The sequence below is a fragment of the Pristis pectinata genome, chromosome 20 (genome assembly GCF_009764475.1).
Source record: "Pristis pectinata isolate sPriPec2 chromosome 20, sPriPec2.1.pri, whole genome shotgun sequence".
Taxonomy (NCBI): domain Eukaryota; kingdom Metazoa; phylum Chordata; class Chondrichthyes; order Rhinopristiformes; family Pristidae; genus Pristis; species Pristis pectinata.
This window is the reverse complement of record NC_067424.1, coordinates 24875374-24902964: the sequence shown is the minus strand read 5'-3', so window position 1 is coordinate 24902964 and position 27591 is coordinate 24875374. Positions and strand designations below refer to the sequence as shown.

The 27591-nt window shown below is 37.6% G+C and overlaps 2 protein-coding genes across 2 annotated transcripts in view; both read right to left on the bottom strand.

Annotated features, from left to right (window-relative positions):
- Window positions 1-491: 491 nt before the first annotated feature.
- Window positions 492-15395, bottom strand: LOC127580925 (putative protein tag-278). Its single transcript, XM_052034901.1, has 5 exons — window positions 15012-15395; window positions 6973-7598; window positions 6614-6767; window positions 3541-3661; window positions 492-2902 (listed from the first exon to the last, which is right to left on the bottom strand). Exons 1-5 carry the CDS (start codon window positions 15384-15386, stop codon window positions 2643-2645), a joined length of 1536 nt encoding a protein of 511 aa, XP_051890861.1. The 5' UTR covers window positions 15387-15395; the 3' UTR covers window positions 492-2642.
- A 4-nt stretch (window positions 15396-15399) lies between these two features.
- Window positions 15400-27591, bottom strand: part of LOC127581042 (immunoglobulin-like and fibronectin type III domain-containing protein 1) — a 44673-nt gene continuing 32481 nt past the window's right edge. The window contains exons 17-22 of the mRNA XM_052035100.1: window positions 26854-27156; window positions 25004-25092; window positions 24725-24917; window positions 21079-21378; window positions 19528-19854; window positions 15400-15491 (exon numbers count right to left, since the gene is read on the bottom strand). Of these exons, the coding sequence (XP_051891060.1) occupies window positions 15400-15491; window positions 19528-19854; window positions 21079-21378; window positions 24725-24917; window positions 25004-25092; window positions 26854-27156 (1304 nt within the window). The remainder of the gene's footprint in view (window positions 15492-19527; window positions 19855-21078; window positions 21379-24724; window positions 24918-25003; window positions 25093-26853; window positions 27157-27591) is intronic.

Sequence of the window (27591 nt, the reverse complement as noted above, 5' to 3'; positions counted from 1 at the left end):
TTTCCAACTTCAAGGCCTTGTGAGTGGAGATGAGAGTTCTAGCTGATCAATACTAGTTACTGCTAGATAACTAAGATATCACTGTCGGGGTTTATTGCCCCAATTGTATGTAATGATATGTCTCTAGTTAATGACAAATCACATGAAAAGTGGTTCTTGTTATGAAACATGTGCATGGGCTGCTTACACAAAGTGGCTTTGGCACAGATGTATCAAATAAAAAAAAATGTTCTTCCCAACTCTGTTGTTCTCCTTATTAGAGTTTAATCACACTAAAATAAGGTACTTTTGGTTGACGGCCATCATTTCAGTTAATTATACAACTGTAAAATACAAGCAGGAGAAAAGCTAGATCACAGTACAGTACTATGGAATATTACAAAAGGATTACCATATTATATGTAAAAACATTAATCATCTTAGCTATTTTGAAATTCAAAAACTATTGTTAAACATTGATTTGAATACTGAAAAGTAGGCAAATAAATTATGCTTTCAAAATTTAGAGAATTGTTTATTTAAATTTTAAATACAGAAAAAAAATAATTCAGTCACATTCCTTTGTCCATTCATCTTCAGAATAATAAATGTAAAATCAAAAGAGGACAAACTAAATTCACCATAGGTAATTAGAGGGGATTAAATACCTATACAAAGTGTGTTATGCCCTGTCAGTGCTGATCAACAGACTTCTGATCAAATCATAGGTATCATAGAAATCATAGTACTACACCTTTTAGAAGTATGGATTATACTGATCAAAATACAAAGCTTTCAAAACTGCTGCTCTTAATGTAAAATAATGCTTAAATAATAGTGCAGATTTGAAAGGACAAACTACTTATAGTAGCAAAAACTGAGGCAACCTTTAAACCTTTGTTACAAATAGACTTGATGGGGCAGCAGGTGGAGGATGCATGGACAATAACCTGCAGAACGTGACAAGTCGTGTTGCCATGGATGTGTTCTGAGGCTTTGATTTTTTACCATGTTTATTAATAGAATTGGGCATATCAAAGTCTAAAGATGGTGCCAACTCAGGAAAGCAGATGGTTGCAGAAAGTTGCAAAGGGACAAATATTAAGTAAGTGGGCAAAATAAATTCAATAGAAGTCCTGCATTCTTTATGCAAGGTGGCTAATATAATGTATTTTTTTTTTAAGTGGAAGAAACAAGGAACTTGGGGTGTCAATTTCCTAAGAGCAAATAACATGGCAAAAAACAATCAAAATGAGTAATGGGATACTGGCCTTTAGCTCAAGTGGATTGGAATGCACAGGGAAGGAAGTTATACTTCAACTGTGGAGAGCCTTGGTCAAATCGTACTTGGAGTAATGCATTCATTTTGTGCACTATAAAGAACAATGAAGTGGTTTTAGAGCAGGTGCATTTTCACCATGATACAGATGGCTAGTTTATTTTGGACTGTTGCATAAACTACTGCTATTTCCTGAAATATGACATACTTATGGGATGATCTGATCAAGGTTTCCCTAAATCTGATTTCTTCTGGCAGGAGAGTTGAGAAGAGGGACACACATAAACTTAGAGGGAATATTATTGAGCAAAGGTAGAAAAAATATTTCAAGCAAAAGCTGTAGAAATCTGGAACCTGATCCCTAAAAGAGCTTTGGATGTTGAGCCAATTGAAAGGTTCAAAATAGAGATGGATTTTTGTTGAGTAAATGTATCAAGGGTCATGGGAGCACAAGCTGGTAAATGCCACGCAGGTACAGTATATGTAAGACATGATACCACTGAAGCAATGATACTGGACTAACAGCCAGAGTGTTGGACAAGTTCAACTACCACTTTGGCAACCTTGGGGATTTAGAAATGAGTAATTAATTTTTACTGAAATCTAAATAAACTGCTGGATTATCTCAAAAACCTATCTGATTCACTGATATTTTTCAGAGGAGGAAATTCTTATGCCGTTTGGTCCACATGCGACTCCAGGTATAACAAAGGGGCCAATTTCTCAGTTCAGTGACAATTAGGGAAGGGCAATAAATGCAAATAATGTTTTCATCTCATGAACAAATACATCTACTAAAAAATATCCTATTATGATATTGTTCATTTTTGTGCCCCACAATACAATCAAAAGTTCCAGCAGTAATTCTGAGGGAATGAAAACACTGTTCGCTTACTTTGCATTGTAATTTCAATTTACTTCAGTACTCAAAAATAAGTTGACTATCAATAAACACAAGATCACTCAGCATACATAGTTCCTTTCAAGTGAAGGTGTCTCACTCTGTGGCATCCGATTTTACTCACTGACCATTTTATTGGCTCGTCAACCCAAAATGAATCTTGGAAGTAATTCATAGTTGGTACAGTTGTGTTATTTTTTTCTTATCTATATAGTTGTATGTACTGGTCTCTGAACTGCCATTTCCTCTCAAATGTGACACATCTACAGCTTTGATATCAAACAATGGGTCCATCTGCACATGGAGAAACTCATAATATATTGGAATAATTAATTCCAAACAAATTAACTGCTTTAGTGTTGAATTAGCTCAATGAGCTCTGATAGAGCAGTGTTACTATCTTACATTGAAAGCCATGGTTGTTTCTCTTGTTTTTTTCCTATATAATTGACATTTCGTAGGGATTTTTGCAAGTCACTTCAACTATGCGCAGAGCATCCAGTTGACTCTCACAGTTGACAGATTATAATTACCAATACTATTAATTTGGATCTTAAAACCAGAGTCTGTAACATCAATAGCTTTCACTGTTACTCCAACCGAATCAACCGAGCTGATTTCAGCTAAGCTCAGCATTATTACTGGATCCTTCAATATGCGATGAGGAAAGTTAACTTCCCGAATGTGCGGCCAAGCACAATTCTCTAAAGTTTCACAGAAAGTTCTTACTTCTCCTGACAGACCTGTTTAAAACATAAGTGCTATGCATTATTTTCAGCCACTTAAGTGTTGTCCCCTCTTCTGAAAGCATCACCTCAGTTCTGCTACAAAAGCGACAATATAATTATACTCCCTATTAGGAAAAATATTTTTTCATCTAATTTTCTGTGCAATTAAAATCACTTAATTTAAAAAGAATCTCAATTTGTTAGAGAGCAGTGTGGATGAGACAGTTTCATTTGAAAAATCACAAATGCAAGCTCCCCCAGTGACTTAAGAGGAGCTCCCCACATGTGCCAAACAAAAAAAAAATCAACTCTTGTGCTGATAGTTGAGCACAGGCAGTGCAATGTTTGGTTGTTACAACTGCCCTCACAGCCTCTGAATTATGTCATAATGGAAAAAAACTGAATAGATGGTGGGAATGAGAACAAAACTAAAGTCATGTGAGTTGAATAGGTTATCAAAGATCCACACATAAAAAATAAGCATGTAGATAAGGTAGTGAAGGGAAAATGGAACCATGGATCCACGTTGAATGTATTTTCAGCAGGAGAAAATTAGCAGAGATTTTTACTTAAAACCAAGGTGAAAAAATGAGATAAATGGATTACTTATGGCTAGTAGCACTCATTATACTCTGTGATGTGGCAATACTTACATTGCTCTACAGTCCTCTTGAGATTTGTTTCAATTTTTCCCAAGTTTTTTTGCAGAGTATGAGATGTTTGATTCAATGCATCTGCTAATTGCTTATTTTGATTGGCCCCATTACTTTCAACCTTAAGAGAGAGAGAATATAAATGCTTCAATACATTTAGTTTGGAAGAACTTGCATGCAATAATCATTACTCACAACCTGTGCTATTTTCTTCTGCTCTCACTTCCATGATTACTTTTTTTGAATATGCTAACATGTTTAGAGGCCAAGATATTATACATGTGGCACTGTACATTTCAAGGCTGCATGACCTAGTGATGATGCAAAAGGTTTCTGATTTGTCATCATTAGCATGAGTGTGATTTGTTTAAATAGTTATTAGTTATATTATACACAGTCATTTCAGTTTTCTTTAGTAATTTCCTCTTTAGATTTTAATAGTTCATCTTAACTTCTACAATTCCAACATTATGCTGTTGCTATGTAGCTTGAGGGGCCGTTATTTGATATTGCAGCATCACTGCCAAGAAATGTTCTAATTAACATGCAAGTCCACAGCTTATTTCCATTGTGGTTAAAGTCATAGAAAAAGAGAGCCAATGAAGTTTGAGTGAAATTAGATGCTGATCTAGAGGGTTTTAGTAAAATCAGCAAAGATCGCAAGTGTCTGAAAGTCCTATTTATCTTGTCTCATCCTATTCAGGTCCGGAGTGAAACCAACCATGGCATAACTTGCACAGTTCATGTGAAAGCTAAAGAAAATTAAAAACTCAGATTGTGGTTGGCTTGGACTCAAATGGAAAATGTTCCACATGCCTGCACAAACACATTTGGACAGAGTCATCTTCGTTGTCAGTGGGAGGAATCTCAATCCTGGCAGTGAATCACTGAAATATGCATCTAAATGCAGTTGCTGTAATATGACGTGTGTCCTGTACAACAAAAAAAATCCACAAAAAGACATGCAATGTGAAAACACATAGTTTACTGCAATGTCTGTATTGTTTTTATTTGGAAAAAAAAACCTTTGCTTTGCAGTTTTGCCCTTATATTGTGTGTTGTTTAATAATGTGCACTGAAGCCATTCAAACAGTCTATCAAACCCATATAATGCCAGATTACATTAACCAAGTAAATTCATTCTAAGCACACTAGAGAGTGCCAGGTTTACTGAGAAGATAATATAGTGAATGGAAGAATGAATTTGTTCAAAGCTCCTTGTTTTATAATAGTGTTAAGAACATTAAAAACCAAATACAAAACAACAGACGTCATCAACATCTACTTGCTTTTCGTCAGCAACCTACACTCCCCAGTTACTTTAATGGGTGCTGCTGCGCTAGGACTAAGCTCAGAGGGCAAACTTCCCAGTCTGAGAGCTAGAAAGTCTGCAGAGGTTTGCACTGCCCAGTTGCACTCCATGTAGCATAGAGCCAGTTGGCAGCAGGAGGGTGGGGGCAGGTGCTACCAATAGATTAAGCCTATGCCAGTGTTGGGAACTGGGATTTTCAAGGGGAAGTTGGCAAATCCCTGTTATTAACACTGGCATGGAAATAAAAGTTCCAGGGAATCACATTTTAAAAAAATTTAAAAATCTATGTGAATTCCATACAATTACATTTCTTAAAGATGAATTTTAAATGCTGATTATTGATCATTGATTATGCATTCCTTACTAATAGAATTCTCATTGAAATAAGTTGGCTGAACTCAAAGCTTCAAACACATCAACCAAATTCTTCTTCGTAGATTGATTACTATGCTATTATGTTGTCTCAAAGAACCCGAAAAATTACTTCAAAAAAGTTTGAGACCCTCCAAATAGTTCATCGAAATGATGGAAAAACTGATGGAACAGACCCAAAACTTCAATGAGAGACCTAGAGCCAAAGCAAAAAGGACAACAAACAAGCAGTGAAGAATTCCATCACGCAGTTAGATGCGATGGCCTCTACTATTAAAACTGCCTTGAGGCAGTTTGTCCATTGACTTGTGAAGAACCAGGAAGTGAATACCTATTCCAGTGAGCTTAAGAACAGAAGGATGATTTATTTTTTAAAAACACATTGTTGAATCAAACCAGGAGTTTCTCACAATGAAAGCCTCTCTGAAATTAATACGACATACAAATCTCCACCCTCACACATTCGAACTTCAAAGTACGGGTTTTCAAGTTAAAACAAAGAATAAGAATTCCATTTCAGAAAATAATTTCTAAAGAATAAATTTATGGGTTGTGTCAAATATGCAATGTAATAGTGGCTAGGTAATGTGCCCTGCTACTTAGAATTAGTTCTACTGACATCAATGGAACTGAATTTTGAAAGAGGAATGTGATGCTCAGTGCTACAATACCAAGTTTTTTGAAACTACTGATCAAGGACCATATTTCAATCCCTTTTTATAACATTAAAATTCAAGAAAATACCAAATCATTGCCATCTATCAAATTACAAGTTTGGAAATTATAGTCACCACATGGTACTTTCTGCTTTTTCTGAGACTACCTGTCAAATGTAAAGCAAGACACGCCTCACTGATCTGAATCTACAGCATTCAAATCAGTATTGGTGAACTGCAGACATGCATGCTCCGTAGAAAAGAATTGGTATTTTGAGAAGAGATATAAATTTGAATTAATTTGGAAGATTGGTTGTCAGAATCTAATGATCAAATACCACTTCCACTGTTTGAAATAACTAGGCAAAGTATCAACTTTTAAATACTGTGGCATTTTGGTTACTATGGGATTATATTTCTCAACCAATTTATGAACAATTCTTGAGGTGACCACTACCAGTTAAGTAGGTGCACACAACTTGTTTTTCAGTCATTGATCCAAAATGCTTTAAGAATTAGGATACAAAAAGTCCAGGTTGGCTCAGTTTCAGTTGGCTTACTTTGTACTGCACCAAAGATAATCAATGTAGCCTGGATCAGATAATAGTCAACTGAAGATCAGTGATTCCAAAGCAGTACCAAAATAAACATGCTGACAAATTTGAAATAGGTTTTTAATCAGAACTGATCAAATTGAGAAGCTGAACTTTTTTTGGTGGGGGGAGTGGGTTACCTTTGTGACATAATTTTGCAGAGTGGCTAGTACTTCATCCATTTTGCTAGTTCTCCTTTGCAGCTCGCTGATATCACTGGTTATTGTGCTTCGAACAGCATTTTCCAGCTCTTCCATAGAGATCTTCTCCATTTGCAACTGATTGGCCATTTTCCTGGAATGGAGACAGCAAGGAATAAGACATTACCTGAGCAGTACTCATTTTATGCAGAACGAAAAAATCTCAAATGCATCCAAAAATATCAAATACATCAAAAGCACTAAGCATCAGTGCCATATTCCTTCTTAACATTATATTTCACTTTTGAGTATATTCAATCACAATTTTCCAATCCTGCAGGCAAAAACCATTTATAAACCTGATGTTTTCCAGTTCCTCTTTTCTGGACAGGTGCTCAACTTGCTGATCAGATGCATAGTCTTTCAGTGCTGATAATTCTTTGCTATGCTGAGCTAACTGTGACTGAATAACATCAGTCACCTGGGTAGTCTGGTTTACTTGTTTTGACAATGCAATCACACCATTGGAGAGGGAGGGAAGACTATGGTCCATTAACTCTTTGACTGTGTTGATGTCCTCAGCACTTCGCTGAAGAGACTGAAGGTCCTGCCTTTCTGCCTCTAGGCTTGCAACTCGATTTGTTAAAGCTGGAAATGAAGCAGAAAGTGAATATACACTTTCTTCAAGTTTGGAGGTTGTAGCCTTCATACTTGCAACCTCCTGCTCTGCCCGTGCAAACTCAACTTCTCGAAGAACTTCGACCATATCCTCCAGATGCTCCAGGTCACTCTTTGTCAGCAAGTCCTTCCTGAGCTCACTCAGGCTTTTACCCATTTCTGACTGGAGCACAGCCACCTTACTATTTAGGTTAGCGGACTCAATCTGTGCCACGGCCTCCGTTGTCATTTCCATTTTCCTTTTAGAATCAGCCCATGTAACCTCGAGATCTTGCAACCTTTGTTCGTGAGCTTCTGTGATCAACAACTGAAATAAAAGGAGAAATATCTTTTTCAGAGGAGGGAAATAATACAAATGAGTTTACTAAGCTTATTTGTTCTCCATAGAGGAGGCACAGACTATGACGAAAAGTAGAATATTTTTCCACTTTGTACATTCGCTTCATTTACTTTTTAATTTCTCAATGATTCTCAATGTATTTCTCAAAAATAACCAATATAGCAAAGTATTTATAAATTGGTCTTTCTCAGTTTTCCTTAACCTCATTTATTGTCGACCCTCAAGTGATTAAAATTCAAACCAGCTTCAAGGAAACCTGCAGAGAACTAGCAGGGAAATAAAGGCAAAACATAATTTTGTGGCTGAATAGTATGTTTTCCATTTCACTTCTTCATTATAGCAATGGTCCCAAGCTATCCATGCATCTGGGAACAACAGAATTACGTGAGACTCTATTAACAGCAAAAAGGATCTCCATCTTCTCGTTGGAGATTCAGGGCATGCACACCCTAAATGCAAGTCATTGAGTCACTGGCAAGTGATTTTATTGGGATGAAACTTGCTTACCAGGAGTTCCTGAGGGACAGCTCTATCTTAGTTCATGATTCCATGAATATGAACTGCCACCTATCAGCCGTTCAATATTCCATATGCCTTGGATTTCCGCTGGAGATCCATGACTGGATCTAAGAGTCCAGTGGGGTAAGTGCTGACTCATCGAGTCCAGGGTCCAAGTACCTTTCACATCCAGGCTTCAGCTTTATGCCAAGCAGGAAAGGTGTACAAATTGCAACCTATTCATTTAACCCTGTAGGAAAAAGGTAAGTTCTTGTATGATTTTAATACTTTTCAATATGTTGGAATTTTCATGCATTTTAGATGCTTTTTTAAAAACTTTTAGTAACTAACTTTTTTAATATTTGAAGAGCTAGAGACATTTAAAAACTGTCCAAATGCCTTCAACAGACTGCAAGCTATCAAACATCCTCAGAGTGGGGCTTCAGCCAGCGCCACTGCTGAGTCTTCGCAATGTTTCATTGACCCCTCTGGGACTGGGATGCCAATGACAATTGGATCCATATGTCCATACCAAGTTAGGGTGCCCATGGTAGGGTGGCATGTCCGGGCCATACGATTTGACTTATTATTTTTCCTTTCTTCCTTGTATGTGAAGTAGCAGACCCCTGGAGCTTCACAACTTCTTGTGTTACTACCGTGATTAAACTTCAGACGTCTCTAAGTACATGAAAGGCGTTGAGTAAGTGCAAGCCATCCTTTCATTGTAAACTCGTTATTTTATCTTTTATAGGTCAGATGAATACACGGCTAAAAGATTGTGCAGGAGGGAAGGTTTTAGGTTTCTGGATCATTGGACTGGTTCTGGAGGGGGTGGGACCTGCACAGAGTAGATGCACAGTTGGGGAGGGGAGTGGGTTGGGTGGGGGCGAGGGAAGGTGTAGTCAAATACAGAATGAAAATTAAGTCAGTTTAGAAGGCAGAACAGAGATGGGTGTGACGGTCTTGTCAGTTAAGATGTGCTCCTTCTGTGAACATGTAATTCTATGGAACCAAAACATTGAAGTACACTATGCAATTGTAACTGTAGAAATTGTAATCAATCACCTCTGTTATCTTTGTGCTTAAAGAGGATAAAACCTCAATGTACTTTGCATTCAGGGAGATTCTTCCACCAAAATCCCTGTGTCTACTTGAGCTGAATAAAGACCTATACATTTGCGGCTCCGATTTGCCTGCGGGTCATTCAAAATCATGACAACTTGCAAGGTAAATGGATGTACAGTGTTGATCAGCACATAAGAATATGATTGAAAGAAATTATGGTTGAAAGAAGAGCAGGACTGGCAACTCAACAGGGTATAAAATCTTCTGAGATGGGGATGCAAAAGAAGTGACATTGCAATATTGATTAAGGAGTCCATTACTGCAATGAAGAGAGGACATACTGGAAGTTTCTTCAAATAAGGCCTTTTGGATAGAGCTTAGGAACAAAAAGGGTACACTCACCTTGTTGGGAATATACCAGAAGCTTCCTAACAGTCAGCAAGATATTTTAATGGACTATTGGAAACAAGCTGTGTGCTGAATAGGATGCAGGTGGGGTTATTCATATAGAGGCAGAAATGCATGGACTTTAAACTAATAATGTCTAATGTTGAAAATGGGTTTTGGCAAGCATCCCAGTGAAAAGGTGTAGTGATGAATTGACATTACTTCTTACAACAATTCTCATCCCTTTTAGATGATACATCTAGAAGCATATGCCAATCAGTACAAGCTTGTTGACAGAAAAATGCATTACCTAATGGAATCACTATAGGACATGGGTAATTATTGATCATTTGAAACAGCTGGTTTTGGAGAATTGCTTCAAATATCAAAAAAGATTGAAGAATCATTGAGTGATGTTAGACATGGAAAAAAATTAAACTTGTCGACAAGCAGCACCTTTTATTGGATATACTTCTAGTGTAGGAGGATTCCGTGTGCATCCACGAGGCTTATAGTTTTGGAAATGCAAACCCAAACTGATTCAGGGATCCAGAAACTACTTGAACTTATTCAATATGTGAAAATGTTTCTTCCACACCTGTCAGATGTAACTGCACCGCTTAGAAATTTAATGCAGCAAGATCCACTGCTGTTCCAAAGAAAACCTCTGAAATTGGCACTGCAACAATGTAAAGCAACAGGGAAGAAGGCAGAAGCTCCCTGGTGTTAAAGTTCAAGGAAGAAATGCTCCCACAATGCAATCCATCTCAATCTGGATTTAGAGCAGTGCAGATGTAGAATATATAACCAACCATACACATATCAAGAACATTAAGATCAACAGAGATAATAAATGCGTTGGTTGTAATCCGCCAAAATTCACTGGATCCTGGAGAGGTTCAGAAGATTAGAAGACCACATATTTAACACAACTTTTCAACATAAATAGGTGGGTTAGCAAGTTGTGATGCAAGGAGCTTGCAAAGAATATAGACACGTTAAGTGAACAGGCAAGAAGTCAGCAGATGAAGTATAATGTGACAGAATGTGAGTTTATCTACTTCGGAAGGTAGAAGGTAGAATGACTGTAGAAGGTAGCAAATAATTATTTAATTGGAGTTTAATCTGGGCAAGTGTGAAATGTGCATGTCTTAAGAAAGAACTTCCAGCAAATGTGTTTGACTGTGATAAACCTGAGGCTTCTATCTGTTATCAAATGTGAAGAATATTGAAATGGATCACCATCCATTAGAAACAGGAATTTTCAAGCCTCTAAATAGCCTTTATGAAGAAGAATAAAGACTCAGAAACACACATTGAGCAGAACATAGCTGCCATACGTTAACACCTGGGATTTTACAAGGGAGCTGAAAGGAAATTATTATCATTAATCATTTTCAGTTCAAGGTTTTGCTTAAAATAACTTAGTTATTGTTCAGCATTGACCCTGATCAAAAACAACTAATTTCATCATGGCTTGGGATCAGGAAAATGATACTCAAGTCCCACCAACCTTAGTTTGAATTTCACATTGAATTAATTGCATGATATTTGGACAGGCTCAAGGATAGGAATGGTTTAGAGGGATATGTGCAAAATGCAGGCAAATGGGACTAGCTCAGCAAGGAACTTTGGTTGGCATGGACAAATTGGGCCATAGGGCCTGTTTCCATGCTGTATAACTATGATTCTATGAAGGGATTTAATATTTAAAGGTCAGGTGCTTTTTGCATTAGCCATAAACTAATTCTTAATTTACAAAAGGGACTTGTTCATCAAACCAACTTTCTGAACATAATTTGGCTGTGTAAACGCATTACTATTTTTTGGGCACAGTATATTCCAATGAGTGGAAAGTGGTGCACTATTCATTATAATGAAAAATTGAATAAGCTGAAGACAGAGTCAAAAAAGTCAATGGCACTAAAGCAAAAATTTGTAGATTGTTCATAAATTAAGGAATCCCTAGATTAGGCAAGTGACGAACATTGATATCTCAAAGGGTTAAATCTATTGGCCCAAAATATTAGCAGACCTTAAAATATACATTACAATATTGTCATATTTATTTGACTTATCTTTGACTCACCAAGTAAAAATAAATTATTGCATCATGATACAGCGGTTGGGCTTTAGTCAGGGGTTAAAATTGATCTTTCCAGTTGTGTGACTTTAAACTGCTTCCCACATGTGATTATTTCAGTAACTTTATACCATAACCAGCTTTATTTCATTTGTTATGCACTGTCCTAAGACAACTTCACCACCGTCTCTCAGCCATCAGCACTATCATTTACATTTCAGTCTCTCTGGGTCTTCACTCTCTCATGTTTCCCTTTGTTCTCTGCAGTCTTCCACATCCTCTGCAACTTGGAATATGTTGGTTTCCTAACTTTGTCCCATTCTGAAGAAGAGCCATCGATTTGAAATGTTTACTGCTTTTCTCCACACAGATGCTACATGACACGCTGAGTCTTGTATTTTCTGTCTATATTTCAAAACTTACGACAGATGCATGCCAGATTTGTGGTGTCAAACATTCTGGTTTTTACATCTGCAAAATCTGTAGTGTTTGTGCAAATATTAACATGCATATTTATGGAATTTAAACATGTGACACAATCACTTTACTCACCGCAGTCCACTGACAAAATTGAGAATGTGAGGAAAACTCTGAAACAATGTCAGGAAGACAAGGAGTAGGATCAAATGTTTCTAGCTGTGTTAGATTGGCAAATGAAGATGTAGTGTAGATGAACTGCATAGAGACTCAAAGGATGAAAGTGCAAGACACCATTACCTTTACCTCAATATTCAACTGAGGAAGATGCAGATGCTCTTACCAGTATGAAATATCATGCACAGTATCACTACAAGACTACTTCAAATAATACATCCAGGTGAAGCTCATTGGAAGGAATATTTGGAGTGCTGCTGCACTAACAAGAGTTACGGGTGCTAGAGTCATAATGTGCAAGTAGGAAGTTCACTATGACACTGTAATCAGCATTGTTTGATTTAAACAGATGAAACACATGTAAGCAAAACTCCAGAGTTTAAGGACACTTCTGAAATACAGATTACTAGCATTGTTCTCCAAATTAAACAACAACAATATCCAGATGATTAGAGATTCAGAAGACAACATCAAACTCCATAAAGACTGATGAACAACTTCCATTTATAGCACCAATTGTGAATGTCCATTTTGTTTCTGTAAAAGTTTCCTTCACTTATTTTTGTTTTTAAACCCCAAAATAACAAGGTAGCATATATTACTCTTTAAAGTAGAAAGATATGACCCAGAGGCATGTCTGCTACATAAGAATGTTGTCCGGATCTTCCTTAGTTGTCAGTTCCCTTTGTCTTCTCCCTCTCTCTTGTGTATAGTACTGTAAAGCAGCAAACTACAGGCATGTGTATAGGAAAAGGGTTGTTAAAGGAGAGGAATGGCCAGTGAGAGACCAAGAAGAAAATGTGCTTGTGAAAGTTGAGTGCATGCTTTAGGTACTAAATGAGTAATTTACATCAGCCTTTACCAATGAAAATGCCAATGAAGTCTCAGCAAAGAAGATGCAATTGAGATTCTGGTGGGGCAAAAATTCAATAGGGTGGTGGTACTAGAAAGGCTAGCCATACTTAATTAGTTAAATCATCTGGTCCAGATTGCTGAGAAAAGTACGGGAAGTAACTGCTGGCCACAATCTTCCAAACATCTACAGGGAGGGTGTCCACAGACTGGAAAATTCCAGGTGTTATACTCTTTTCAAATGAATCGTGCAGGGATAAACCTGAGAAGTACAAGCAATAAGCAGGGATAGGATCAGCAGTAATTTCAACAAGTATGGGTGGATATAGAAAAGCCAGCCTGGATTGGTCAAAAGGCCCACTGGTATAAGACTCTTGAATGGACCTCTTGTATGATATAGATGAACTGTTGATCTCACATCTACATCGTCATGGCCCTTGCACCTTATTGTCTACCTACACTGCACTTTCTATGCAACTGTAACACTATATTCTGCATTATTATTGTTTTTCCCTTTGTACTACCTCAACATACTTATGTTTTGAAATGATCTGTATGGATGACAATGTTTTTCACTGTATCTCAGTACATGTGACAATAATAAATCAATTACCAATTAAGATGTACTTTGAGGAAGGCATAGAAGGGATTTACCAACATGATTCCAGAGGATGTTGGACCTTGGGTATGTGGATGGATTGGAGAAATCGGGGCTGATCTCATTGAAACCGAAAAAAGTTACAAGAAGAATTGATGAAAGTATTTAAAATTATGAGGGATAGATAGAGAACCACTGTCCCCATTGGCTGAGAGATCAAGTACTAGGGGTCGATCAAAACGACACAAGGAAACATTTTATGTTCAACACAAGTAGTGCAAGTACAGACCTGATGAGCTCAATGGTATCCTTCTGAACTGTAACCATTGCGCGAGTCTGTAGGTCTGAATGACATCCGTGTCTTCCTGTATGAGGGCAAGTCTGCTTCATGACACTATGAGTGTCAAAATTGAACCCTATGATATGATAAGAAGTTCCCACCTTCTTCCATACAGAGGGAAGGTCAATGACAAAGCAACTTAAGGTGACTGGACCTAGGACATTGCATTAAGGAACTCCTGCAGCTTGGAGATTAGTCTGATGCAAACAAATCCTTTATGCTATGATTGACTTGATCTAATGGAAACGCAGATGAAGAGTCTCAACCCGAAACGCCGACTGTGCATTTCCCTCCACAGGTGCTGCCTGACCCACTGAGTCCCTCCAGCAGTTCGTTTTTTTCAAAAACTTGATCTAAGCTTTCCCTTTGATTCCCATTAAGTTCAATTTTCCCCAATGCCATGCTCAATCAATAAAAAAATAACTACAGTCGGTGGGGGGTAGAATCAAGGAGTGGATGGGGAGGAAATTAATGGGAATGCGAGGGGAATAAAATAGCATTAGCCTCGAAGTGCTGTTTCGGTGCTTAATGATTCTATGCTCAAAATCTGAGATAAAAACAAACTATGCTGGAAACTTTCAGCAGGTCAGGCGGCATCTGTGGAAAGAGAAACAATTAATGTTTCAGGTCGGAAGTTTTCCCACCTGAAACGTAAACGGTATTCCAATTTCTGTAGATACTGCCTGACCTGCTGAGTATTTTCAACATTTTTTCATCCTATAGTCAATCAACTCCTGCTTTGAAGTCAACGGCAGGGACTTTCACATCGTATCTGAAGTTACTTTATTGGTCAGATATTGGACACGTTTGTCTAGAAATCGTCTCTAAGATGTTCCACGAGATATGCTTTCCAGCTTGTCACTCTTTCGCTTTGCTCTACAGAGTTAGCTCCCTGCCACGATTGCAAATTTCAAGGGGGGGGGGGGGGGCGGGGTGGAGTTGAGACCCCAGGTCGGTACTTACCTTCTCATTCAGCTCATTGACTTGAGAATGGATCGTTTCGAGCTGAGAGAGCTTCTTCTGCAGGATTTGAATGGTCTGATCCAGGCTGCCGATGGTGCGGAGCTGCTGCTGAATGTACCAGCCGCCAACCCCACAAGCGGCCACCAAGAGCAGCAGGAAAGCCCACAGCATGGTCAGTCCGGCCGAGGCGGGGGCAGAGTCGGATACATCCTTACTGTCAGCCCGGACAGAGTTATCTTCGCCTCGCTGGCCGCTTTTCCCCTTCCGACTTCTCATTGTTACAAACTTCTCCAAAACTTTTCCGACTATTTCGCCCGTGGCTTGGAAATTAACCTGATTGACAGCCGATTCTGTGTCGATAGGAGGCGGAACCATGGGAATCGTCCAATCAGAGACAAGACACTGTTTGACAGCTACTTGTGCCAATCATACGAGGACACCCGGCTTTAGACGAACCAATCACAAACCTGAATTGTGACGCTACAAATAATAAAAATCAGAAAGTTTTCCACATGCGTTTTAACTCTTATACAACTTATTCAATCCTTGCTGAAACCGGGTTGAAATCGCAACGGAAACAATGAGTAAAATAGAATAAAATCAATGTAAAATGCAAAATTGCCAACGCAGGCTGTGTGCTGAATGAATCAGTGCGCAAGAATGGTGTTAAATGGAAAGGAAAAGCAAAACTTAGTGAAGAGCAGGGGTAGGCCAGAGGAGTGGGATGTTTTTAGTGATCTGCAAAGGACTGAAAGAAACGAATACAGCTGGAAAAAACAGAGTATCAGAGTAAACTAGCAAACAATATAAAAACAAGCAGGAAGCGTTTCCAGAGTATGTAAAAAGGAAGCGATTAACTAAAGTTAATTTCTTAGAGGATGAGACTGGGAATTAATAATGGTGAATAGAGAAATGGCAGAGATTCTAAATAATTATTTTGTTTCGTCCTTGATCATAAAAATAATAGATAATCAAGGAGATTAATAGGGAATAGAAACTTAAAGCAACCTCTAACAGTAGAGAAGTACAGGCCAAACTACTATAGTCTGAGATCACTTGGCTCTGATGGGCTGCACGCTAGGGTCTTAACTAGCTGCAGAGATAGTAAATGTGTTGGTTGCATTCTGCCAAAATTCATTAGATTCTGGAGACATTCAGAGGGGTTGGAAAACCAGAAATTTAACACAACATTTCGACATAAATAGGTGAGTTAGCAAGTTGTGATGCAAAGAGCTTGCAAACGAATATAAACATGTCAAGTGAACAGGCGAGAAGTTGACATGTGGAATATAATGTGGCAAAATGTGAGTTTATCCACTTTGGAAGGTAAAATCATAGAGCAAATAATTATTTAAATGAAGTGGAACCCTATTAAAGGCCTTAACTGCAGACAATGTAGACCACATCTACCACCTTACCCTCATCGATCTTCTTGATCACATCATCAAACAACTTAATTAAGTCCAATTCTCAAGAGGACCATGTGTAATATATCAAAAGTAGAAAGAGAAAATGGTAGAAATACTCAGTAGGTGAGGGAGCAACAGAGTTCTGATGAAAGGTTATTAACTTGAAACATTAACTCTGTTTCTGTGTCCACAGACCTGCCGAGTATCTCTGGCTCTTTCTGTTTTAATCTTAGACTTCCAGCAGCTGCAATTTGTATTTGCCTTTCGTGAAGTATCTCCAAGTTTACTGATGATACAAATTTGGTGGCAACGTGGGATGTGAGGAGGACCCAGAGAGGCTTCAAGGGGTTAAAGATGGGCTGTGAATGCTTGAGGACATGAAAGCTGGAATATCATGTGAGAAAATGTTATTTACTTTGACGTAAAAAAGTAGGAATTTGAATGATTTTTCAATGGTGAGAAATTGAAAAGCGTTGGTGCAAAGGGAGATGTTGGTGTCCTTGTACACAAATCACTGAAAATTAACATGCAGGTAAAATAAGCAATTAGAAACACAAATAGCATTTGGCCTTTATTGGAAGAGGATTTGAGTACAAGAATAAATGTGTCCAACTGCAATTAGATAGAGTACCTGAAATATTGTGTGCAGGTCTGGTCTCCCTACTCATAGAATTATACAGTTGCAGCAGAGGGACGATACTGAAGGATAAACAGATTGATTCTTGGAATGGTGGGCAGGATTGTCCTGTAAGGAAAGGTTAAACAGATTGGGTCTATACTCTCCAGGGTTTAGACAAATGAGAGACAATCTCATTGAAGCAAATGAAGATCTTACATGGTTCAATGGGATGGATGCAGAAATGTTGTTTCCCCGGCTAAGTTATCTAGAACCAGGCGTCACATTCTCAAAGTCAGCAATTAATGACGGATAAGAGAAAAAAAATATTCACTCAACAAATCATGAATCTTTGGGATTTTCCACCTATAATGGCTATGAAGCCTGTTGTTGAGTATATTCAATATTGAGGTGGATGGAGTTTTGGAAATGAATGGAATCAAGGGATATGGGGTAAACACAGGAAAATAGCACTGAAATAAGAAATCAGCTGTAATTTTATTAAATGGAAAACCATGAAGAATAGGCTGAATGGTCTATTCCTGCTTCCGTTTCTATTTATTCTTATTCCACTTCAGAGTTATTGATTATTTTCAGAAATTTTGACCTCTAACTTTCTGAGTTATTTGTAACTATAAACATGCCTTTCATCTGGCACACACCAGATGCAAGTCGCTCTGACTATAACATCACATTATAACAGCACTTGTATGGAATATTAATGGAAACTAAAGAAAATAAACAGGTTACTTGGATCATCTTGACACAAAGCTATTAATACTAGAAAAATGTAATACAAAATTAAAGTATTGTATGGGTCATGAATATCAACATTGCAGGTTGAAATGTTTTATTTCTATGATTCGGCAAAGAGAAATTAAGAACATAAGCAGAACTTTAGATTTGAAGTGTAACAGCAGAATTTAAATTCATGTGAAAATAATATTTCTAGCAATAATGATCACTCTTGGAAGATTTAACTTAGAACAATTTGCACACCACAATAAACAACATAAAAGCACATTTTCCTATAGTCTGAATAAGTTTTAACTATTTTGCACATTTGTGTTTATATTTGTTCTTTTCTCACAAGCAAGGACAATATCAGTAGTGCAATACAGTCCAATTAACAGGAACTGCCTTCTTTTCAACCTTGTGACATGGTGAAATGAAATGGCTAGTTTTATGGCCAAAGGTAAATAAATTTCTGGTTTTATAACCGTTAAGTACAATAAGCTTCACTACTTAATGCAGCAAAGTATCATAAAGTATTCTCCAGTGTAGGTCTGCATATATCTCTGGTTTGAAGAAACACGATAAATCATGGAATTGGCAGTGCACAGCTTGAATTGGTGAATTAGTCACATTGGTGACTAATAACAGAATTTATTTTTGATATCTTAACACTACTGAAAATGAAGTATTGTTTATTGGAATAAAGAACAACTTTGACAAAATAATCATTAGTTAAAAGATGCCACAACAAAATGTAAGACAAAGTTTTGTGATCAGCTTGAATGCGCATTTTACAATTCTTCTAGTGCAATTTATTTCTCGCCTATTTCCTTCTGTTTTTTGCAGATGAATTGATGAACAACTCACAATGTATCATACTGATATATAACACTCAGAAATGACCTGTGGTAATGATGTGACCTAAAGTTTTTTCCATCCAGTTTGGCTTTTTAAAAACATCAAAGCTCTCCGTAAAGCTGCTTCATTCTGTAAAACAAAGTGAAACGATCAGTTTTTTTGCAGCTTTACTATTCCCATGCAACAGTATATTAAAATGTTGTTGTAATAATATAAATTTTAAGTGCGAAAGGAAATTGGCAACCAAAACAAATTATCTGAGAAGGGTCTTAAAGATGTACTGAAACAATGATACTTTGTGGTGGTATCTGGTTGGCATTAAATTCAGTTTAAACTATTGAAAAAAATCTAAGTTGATAATGATGTCTGGGATGAGGTAGATAGGGCTGTGCCAGGCATACTTGATTCTGGCCTTGCGTATTGTGCTTGCAGTTAGTGGGATAAATCTCACCTATTCACAATTGTTTGAAGTGGGTACTGGTGTGTCAGCATGCGTCTTATTGACTTAAATTAAAATGGGATATATCACTCTTTTCTGACGATGAGCAAACTGCCATTGTGAGCAAGATTCAGAAACACTTTGATAAACATCAAAATCATACAGCCAATTGAGCAATACTGCAGAAGATCTACTATTATAATTGCAGTTTACATCTTTCATTTCTCTTCAACATGGATCAAATTGTTTGCTTCTACATTGTCCACTACACAAAATAAGTTAGGTTTTCAGATTTCTTTGAATGTGGCAGGACCTCACCCTTTGGGTTTATTCAAAACAGAGAGCTCATTTACTGCTCAACTCATTCATGTGAACATTATCTCATGAGTCTGCCATGTTATCTTTCACACACCTAAGCTGCACACATAAGTAATAAAAATGAGAAATTCCTGTATTTACCTTTGATTGTTAACCTGGTTGAGCAGGTAGCTCTTCCAACTGAATTCTCTGCAATGGCCATGTATTCTCCAGTTTCTTTTGGGCTTGCACCAAAGATGCAAAGGGAACAAACCCCACAGACATTTGTCGACCAGAAATTTGCATTGCTCATGATAGCTATATTATTTTTGAACCAGGTCACATTAGGCTTTGGGTACCCTTTAACAGCACAGCTCATGCAAACATCAGATCCAATGGGTGCAACATGAGTCTTTAACTTCACAGTAAATTCAGGGGCTCTCATATTGTTCACACCCTTGTAGTCTGGGAATTTTAAAGTAAATGGATCTGGGAAAAGAAACATGATCATTAACCTCAATATTTTTGAACTTCGCCACAGCAGAAACAATTTCATAGAATCACATCCATGCAGTAATGCTAAATGTACTATATAGCAGGGCTGTGAGTTTCACTCCCCTTCTGATACTTGGTTCCATTGAAAGTAATTGAATGTATTGTTGTGCTTAGCTCTATCAATTGGGATGAAGTTTTTGGTATTGTGGGCAATAGGATCCAGAATTGTTACAACAGAATGTATCTGTGGTGCTCTCTACAGAGTAAACCACTTCATTCTATACCACGCCTCCTCCCACTTTTCCCCCATTGCTTTGCATTTCTTTTAATCTACAAATATTTAGCCAATTCCTTATTGGCTACTTGCTGCTGCAAGAAATTCTCCTGTCCTCCAGGATCTTTTGGCAGTCACATTACATTTGTGTCCTATAGTCATTGAGCACAGTTTTTCCCTGTTCACCTAATCAAAACTTGCCAAGATTACATTTATCCACTATGAAACCTCCTCATGACCTACTTCCCAGGAGAACAAATACTATTGTATTTGAAATGTCTTATTTGAAATGTCTTATCTTTGATAAGATAAGATAGGATATTGAACTATTCTGATAAATCTTCTTTTGTAATGTGAAATGTCAATTCTTTTGGAACAGAGCAAAGATAGAAAAGCATTAGAGCCAATCTGATGCGACACAAGAATTTTGGTGTTAGTCAGTTGAACATTGACAATATTCAAGGTGAATATTAGAGGCTCCAAATGCCTGAATATTTAAAGTAAATAATTATCAAGATGAAAATCATATCTTGTGCAAAGCTTCAGTTTGTAAGTTTTCATCTTTTATTTCTAATTCTTCCATGTCTAGAAATCTATCTCGAGTCATTGGTGCTAAATGTAATCTACAGCAGTAGCTGGTGTTTTAGTCTGTTACTGAAATTTGGTTCCATTGAAGTCAGTGGAACAAATTTCAGAAGCAGAAAATATGGAACAGTTGCTATATTGTAAGATTAGTGCAACTGACCTGGAATAAATTTCAAGGCAATCTATTCCATATGAAATATGTTTGAGACTATCCTTATTCTAAATATGCAAAAGTACTTTTGCTCATATGCTTCAAGTGTAGAACAATTGGGTTAAAAATGTGGAATTTAAATCTGGGAACTCTGTTTTAGGTGTTGCAACAGTTAGCAAAACCTAAAATGGCGGCAAAAATTACATACCTCTTTGCTTTGTAATGCACCACGGCTCCTGTGTGTCTGAAGGTTCACTATAACCCAAATCATTTTTTGCCAGAACCCTGAAGTAGTATTTACGGCCTGGAATCACATTTATGACCGTAAATTTATTGTTAAAGATGTTATCTCCCACAGTGTGCCACATTTGTCGGCTTGAATCTCTTTTCTTGACAACATAATGCAGATGATCATCAAGAGGTTCATCTCTGGATGGTTCCCAAGAAACTGTCACTGTGTTTGGGACATTTTCATTCAGTGTCACCAGACCTGGGGGTTTGGGGATAGCTGCAGAAATAATAACAGCAGGAGAGTTATAAATGCTCGTAAATTATTTGAGTGTTTTAATCATTTTTGTCCAATAATGTTCTTCATGCAAGCTATAGATAATTCACAATTACATATGTCTACCCCTCATGACTAACAGAGAAAAGAAAGTAAGATAAGCCAATCTATTCTTTAAATTCAAAAGAGGTGAAATTGTGGCATTACAAATTAATATGTCTTGGCTGAAAGTCTACATTATATAGTTTTTTTTAATTTTGATGTTCTATTCAGCAGATATATAACTGACACAAAATATTCCAGAATTTTAAACAGAATTTTTTTTGTTGTTAATCACAACTTCTGCTGCAGTGGAAGCATACCCTTGAAACTGGCCATTCCTCCAGGATGAATCAATTACACACGGGAATCTCCACTAATTGCCCTCATCTGCAGGCCTTGAAGGAGGCTTTCAGATTCAAAGTGCAGTCCTTTGAATTGAACCAGGGAAATAGATCTTAGAGTACGATTTAAATAAACAGCTTCTTCCCTCTGCCATCAGATTTCTGAGTGGTCCATGAACCCATGAACACTACCTCGTTATTCCTTTTTTTTGCAATATTTATTTATTTTGTAATTTATAGCAATTTTATGTCTTTGCACTGTACTGCTGCCACAGAACAACTAGTTTCATATCATATAAGACAGTGATAATAAATCTGATTCTGACGTTTGGGATTGTTTTCCTCTATACCATTTAAACATAAAGGAAATGGATTTTTCTTGCCCCCACCCCCCTCCAATTTTCATCCAAATTACAAGGTTAGGTTGCACAGACATGTTGATGACACACAGATCTACCTCATTACACCCTGTCTTAGTTCTCCTATTATCTCTGATATTGCAGACACAAGAGAGACCGCAGATGCTGGAAATCTGGAGTAACAAACACAAAATGCTGGAAGAACTTAGCGGGTCAGGCAGCATCTATGGAGGGAAATGAAGAGTCAACATTTTGGGCCAAGGCCCTTGTATCCAGATGAAAGGTCTCTGCCCAAAACGTCGACTGTTCATTTCTCTCCATAGATGCTGCCTGACCCACTGAGTTCTTCCAGCATTTTGTGTCTGATATTGCAGGCTGCCCGTCCAACAACCAGTAGTGAATAAGCACAAATTTGCTCTCACTAAACATTTGGCAGGATGAAGTCATTATATTAGATCTTCTGCAAAACTTTGTTCCATAGCATAGAAACAGGCCATCCCCACTCCCCAACAACTACCTGAGACTGAACCAGATAGGCCATAAACTGGGAGGCTGTACTTGATCTCAGGATTAGATTTTGACTACATATCAGCTCTATTACCATGACTGCTACTTATACCTCTGTAGTATCTCCTGATACTGCCCCTGCTTCAACTCACCTTCTACTAAAACTCACGTCTATGCCTTTGTTACCCTCCAGTCTTAACTATCACAGTGTCCTCTGGACTGGACATCTCCCCTCCACCTCCCCCCGTCCCATCATCCATGATACATATACCTGACCTTATTCAAAATTCGACTGCCTATATCACAACCCACCCTAATTCCTGTTTCCTCATTACTCTTCTACAAAGCTTCAGTTTGTAAATTCTCATCTTTTATTTCTAATTCTTTCATGTTTTTGCCTATTCCTTAATTCTACAGCTCTCTGCACTCTTTCATTTCGGCTTTCTACATGCCTGATTTTAATCATTCCGCCACTGGCAGCCTGATCTCCATTTACTTAAGCTCTCAAATTCCCTCCCTGACATGACTTGCAATAGTGATTTGATGCCAGTGCTTTCATTTTGGAGCTAACCGTTTGTCTAGAGTCCATCCTTAAGTAAGCATGGGTCAACAACTATTCTAGAGCAGAAAGGGCACCCCACTCCTAATTTCCTCTATCCTCACTGGCAATACATAAATGAGATCATTGACCACTCACAGATTGGTCACTAATTGCCTTGTTCTATTTACTGCCATGGCTGCTCAAGTATTTTTGTTCTTAATGCAGTAGTTTCATATGTCTACTGGTCTGGCAGGTGCTGGAGGTTTATTGTGACTTTAGGGTTCTGTGTTAATTAGACTTGGGCCATTAACGGGAATTTCCAGAGGGCTGGAGAACAGGACAGGCTCCTGGAATATGCAGGACAAAAGGTGGAAATCAACCTTTGCAGAAGGCTAAATCCACCCCAGCTGATCAGGAAGCAATTCTCTGACCTCAACCTCTGAGGGGAACAACATACGTTTCATCTGTGCCTTCATAAGAAAGTCATTGCTAAAATTTTGGAGCCACAACTGCTGGCAAAGCAAGAGTGGAAATGCGTGTTTATACATCTGGTTCCTTCTAGCTGGAGGTATTTGCAAATTTTATTACGATGCATAAGGGAGGCAATTGAAGATGTATTCACAGAACCCGAATATTAACTGTTCAATAAACGTAAGCACCTTAGTATTATAGAATTGTACAGAAATAAGCCCACAACCATGCTGACCTTCTCGTCTATCTACACTAATCCCTACACTAAATTCGTATCTTTCTACACCTTGCCTACTTAAGTGCCTGGGTAAACCTGGTGAATGTATTTGACTCCACCACCTCCTCTGGCAGTGAGTTCCAGATATCATCCATGCTCTGGGTAAAAAAACTTACTGCTCCATCTCTTTTAAAATTCTTTTCCCTCATCTTAAATCTATACCCTCCTGGTTTACCCCCATCATAGGTAAAGATTCTGACTATCTACCCTATCTATGCCTCTTATCATTTTCTTGAAGTACTGCAACCAGGCCCTTATGACTGCATCTATAGTATTGAACACCAGAATTAGTTTCACTGTCTTCTTGATGCACATCTCCACAGCCTCCTTAACATCTGCAGATATGAGACAACTCTCCTACCTTGCACAATCTCCAAAAGTACATTAGGACTTTTTACCAGATTAAAAGGTACAAAATAAATGTAAATTTTGCTGCTCATCACATTACAATTTGTGAAACCTTGCTGTGCATAAATTGATTATTGCATTTCCTTAAACAGCAATAATGAACAGGGTATAAAAGCAGTTATTAGGTATAAACTGGATTGGAACATCCTGTGATTATGAAATTAGCTCAGAAAGCATGTTCTTTCATTTATTGGAGACAAAGAGACTGGAGATGCTGAATCTGGCACAACAAGCAGTCTGCTGGAGGCACTCAGTGGGTTGAGTAGCATCTGTGGGGGGAAAGGAATTGTCGGCGTTTCAGGTGGAAACCTTGAGTTGAGTTCTTCCATCTTTAATTTATCGATGTAATTGGAAGCTCTCCAAATTTTTATATGCAAGAATGAAAGTAAAGACATTTAAATACCTGTAGCTCTTATCTCAAAACTATATGAATCTTGTCCAAAAGGATTCTTTAGTGTTATGGAATAAATTCCAGAGTCAGATCTTTGACAAGCTGGAATAAAAAGCTGAGTGCCATCATTGGTACTGGTTACTGAAGCTTGTTTTGACAAAGGTAGTCCATCTTTGAGCCAAATTACTTCAGGAGGAGGTGATGCCTAAAAATATACAAAAAATTAGTAAACTTGCAATCTATGATTAAAATATGAAGAAATAAATAAAACAGATAAAGTGAGCTCCTCACTTGAAATGGCATCTGGACTTGAAGTGAATTTCCTTCTTTGATGATCATAAAACTTTTAAAGGATTCATCCAATTTAAACTTGGGGGGCACTGAAATAGAAGAAGGAGGTAAGGCATAAATTTCTAGAATCAGAAGAGATTATAAATCTTTGCAATTTAAATGATGTCATAGGTGTATCTTTCAAATAATAGACCCTGTGTAATGACTTAAGTATTTGTATGGAAGCTTGGTTGGTTTTGGTTCAATATGTTCATGGTTGGCTTATCTAAGAGGACTTATAAATACTTAAGAGCAAAATGAAATCTTCTACACTTCCATTGCCTTGGCTGTGATTTAGCCCTCTATTCAACCGTTAAATAGGTTATTTGATCATTTATTGGAGTGTTATATTTCTTTATGTGGCCTATAACTGGAGCAATTTGATTATCATTTTTATCTACATAATAGCTTCTATATTTGAAAATCTTCAATGGTTGGGGCATCTGGAGATGTGAAAGATGACGGGTAGCAATGTATGGAAAATGAAAGCAGTGAACTAAGAGACATGAGAGTGGGAGAATAATTGGGGAAGAATGAACATATAATAATTAGGTCATGTGCAAAATAGAAAAGAATAATTAAGAGTCATTAATAAAGGCAACAGATAGTTTCAGCAAGATAAATAGAGATCTGCAGAAAATTCTTATTTGCTGAAAATTAACTAGATAGAAATGTTAGCAAAAATGTCAGTGGATCTTCAGTTGTAAATCTTAAAAAAGTCAGTGCTTAAATGAAATAAATTCCTGTTTAGTATAAAAGAGGTAAAATAACTTTCTGGTGATAAACTGAGAAATTAAAAGTGACCTTAAACTTGCTGTTTCGGGGACCTGCATTATACAGTGCTTCAAGTATGATTGTACAAGGCCCGGTCCAAAGAATTTCTTCACTGACCATTCTGTTTTAAGCACTGCTATATAACAGATGGTCCCTCATGTTCAGCATTCAAACAACAGACTTTCATTTTTGATTTGACCCCTCAAGCTACGATTGACATGAATGATTTTCATTTATATGTACCCAAGTCAAGCAACCATAAACCTTTAACCTTTGTATATAGAAACAAAAAATAATGGGTGATCAACAGGAAGAATGAGATACTTTTATTTTTGTAGGACATGGATTTCAATGTAAATAAAGTCTCTGTCTGAATAATTTAACCAACTTTCAGGTGTCAATGGATCCAAGGATGTTGCCTGAGATTGCCTGCAGTGGAACATTTCAGTCAAGAGGAGAGATTGGAGAGGTTAGGTCTGTTTTCCCTGGTAAGGAAGAGGTTAAAAAGCAATGTGATTGAGGTATATAAAATTATGAGGGGTATGGATAGGGTAGACTACGGGAAACTTTTTACCATATCAGAGGTAGATAAAATTAGAGGACATAGATTTAAGATAAGGGATAGAAAATTTAGAGTGGGACCTTTTCACCCAGAGAATGGTGAGTACCTGGAAAATACTGACAGAAAGGATGGTGGAAGCAGAGTCACTGACAGCATTGAAGAAGTGCCTAGACGATCACTTCAAAGGCCTAGGCATAAAAGGCTATGGGCCAAGTGCTAGATGATGGGATTAACACAGATGGGTGACTATAGTTGCCGAGGACAATGGTCTGTTTCCATGCCGTGTGACTCTTAGTAGTATTGTGCATATCAAGCACGCTTTCTAATTCTCTGCACTTTCATGGATTTTTAGCTAATAGAACATTCTCACTTGAAAAATAATCTTGTTGATTTACATTCAGGGCCAATGAACCATGGAAGCATTCAGGTAATCTTTACAGATAAATCAGTAAGCTTTAATCAGAAATATAATCACCTGGTGGCAGCATGGCAAGGATATAATTGTCTAATTCTAAAGGCTCCCCCATTCCACCATCATTGATAGCTCTCACACGGAGAAAATACGATCCCATTGGTTTTAAATTTTTCACAGTATATGAATTCAACCCAATAGGAACATGATTGCACGTAGTCCAAGCTGCATTTCCAGAAGATTTCATTTCAACAATGTAACCTTTTGCTGCTTCATTGCCTTGGTATGTTGGTGGAGTCCATGCCAGAGATATGGTTGAGAAGGTGGAGTCTGTCATTCTGAGGTCTCTCACAGTGCCAGGTGGCCCTGTATGCAGAAGGAAACATGAAATGAACAGTGTTTATCTCTACCATAATTAACTCATACTTATTTAATGCAATGGTTGCTGCATATCTCACAAATCTTGTTGACAATCAAAACAGACAGTAAATTATTTTCCTCCATTCTAGTTCTATCTTCCCTGTTCTCACCCATTCACAGCCCATCTATAACCTTGTGAAGCCTCTTTGTATTCTCCTCACGGCGCCTTCTGCCAGAAACCCTGGATATATTGCATAAAAGGCAAAAACAGCTGTAATTGCTGGAAATCTGAAATAAAAATAGAAAATGTTAGAAACAAGTCAGGCATCATCTGTGGAAAGAGTTAACGTTTTGGAGTGAAGACCCATCATCAGAACTGGGGAAGAGAGCAAGCAAGGGGGTAGGGGAGAAATGGATAGGGCAAACAGAATGTCACCGATG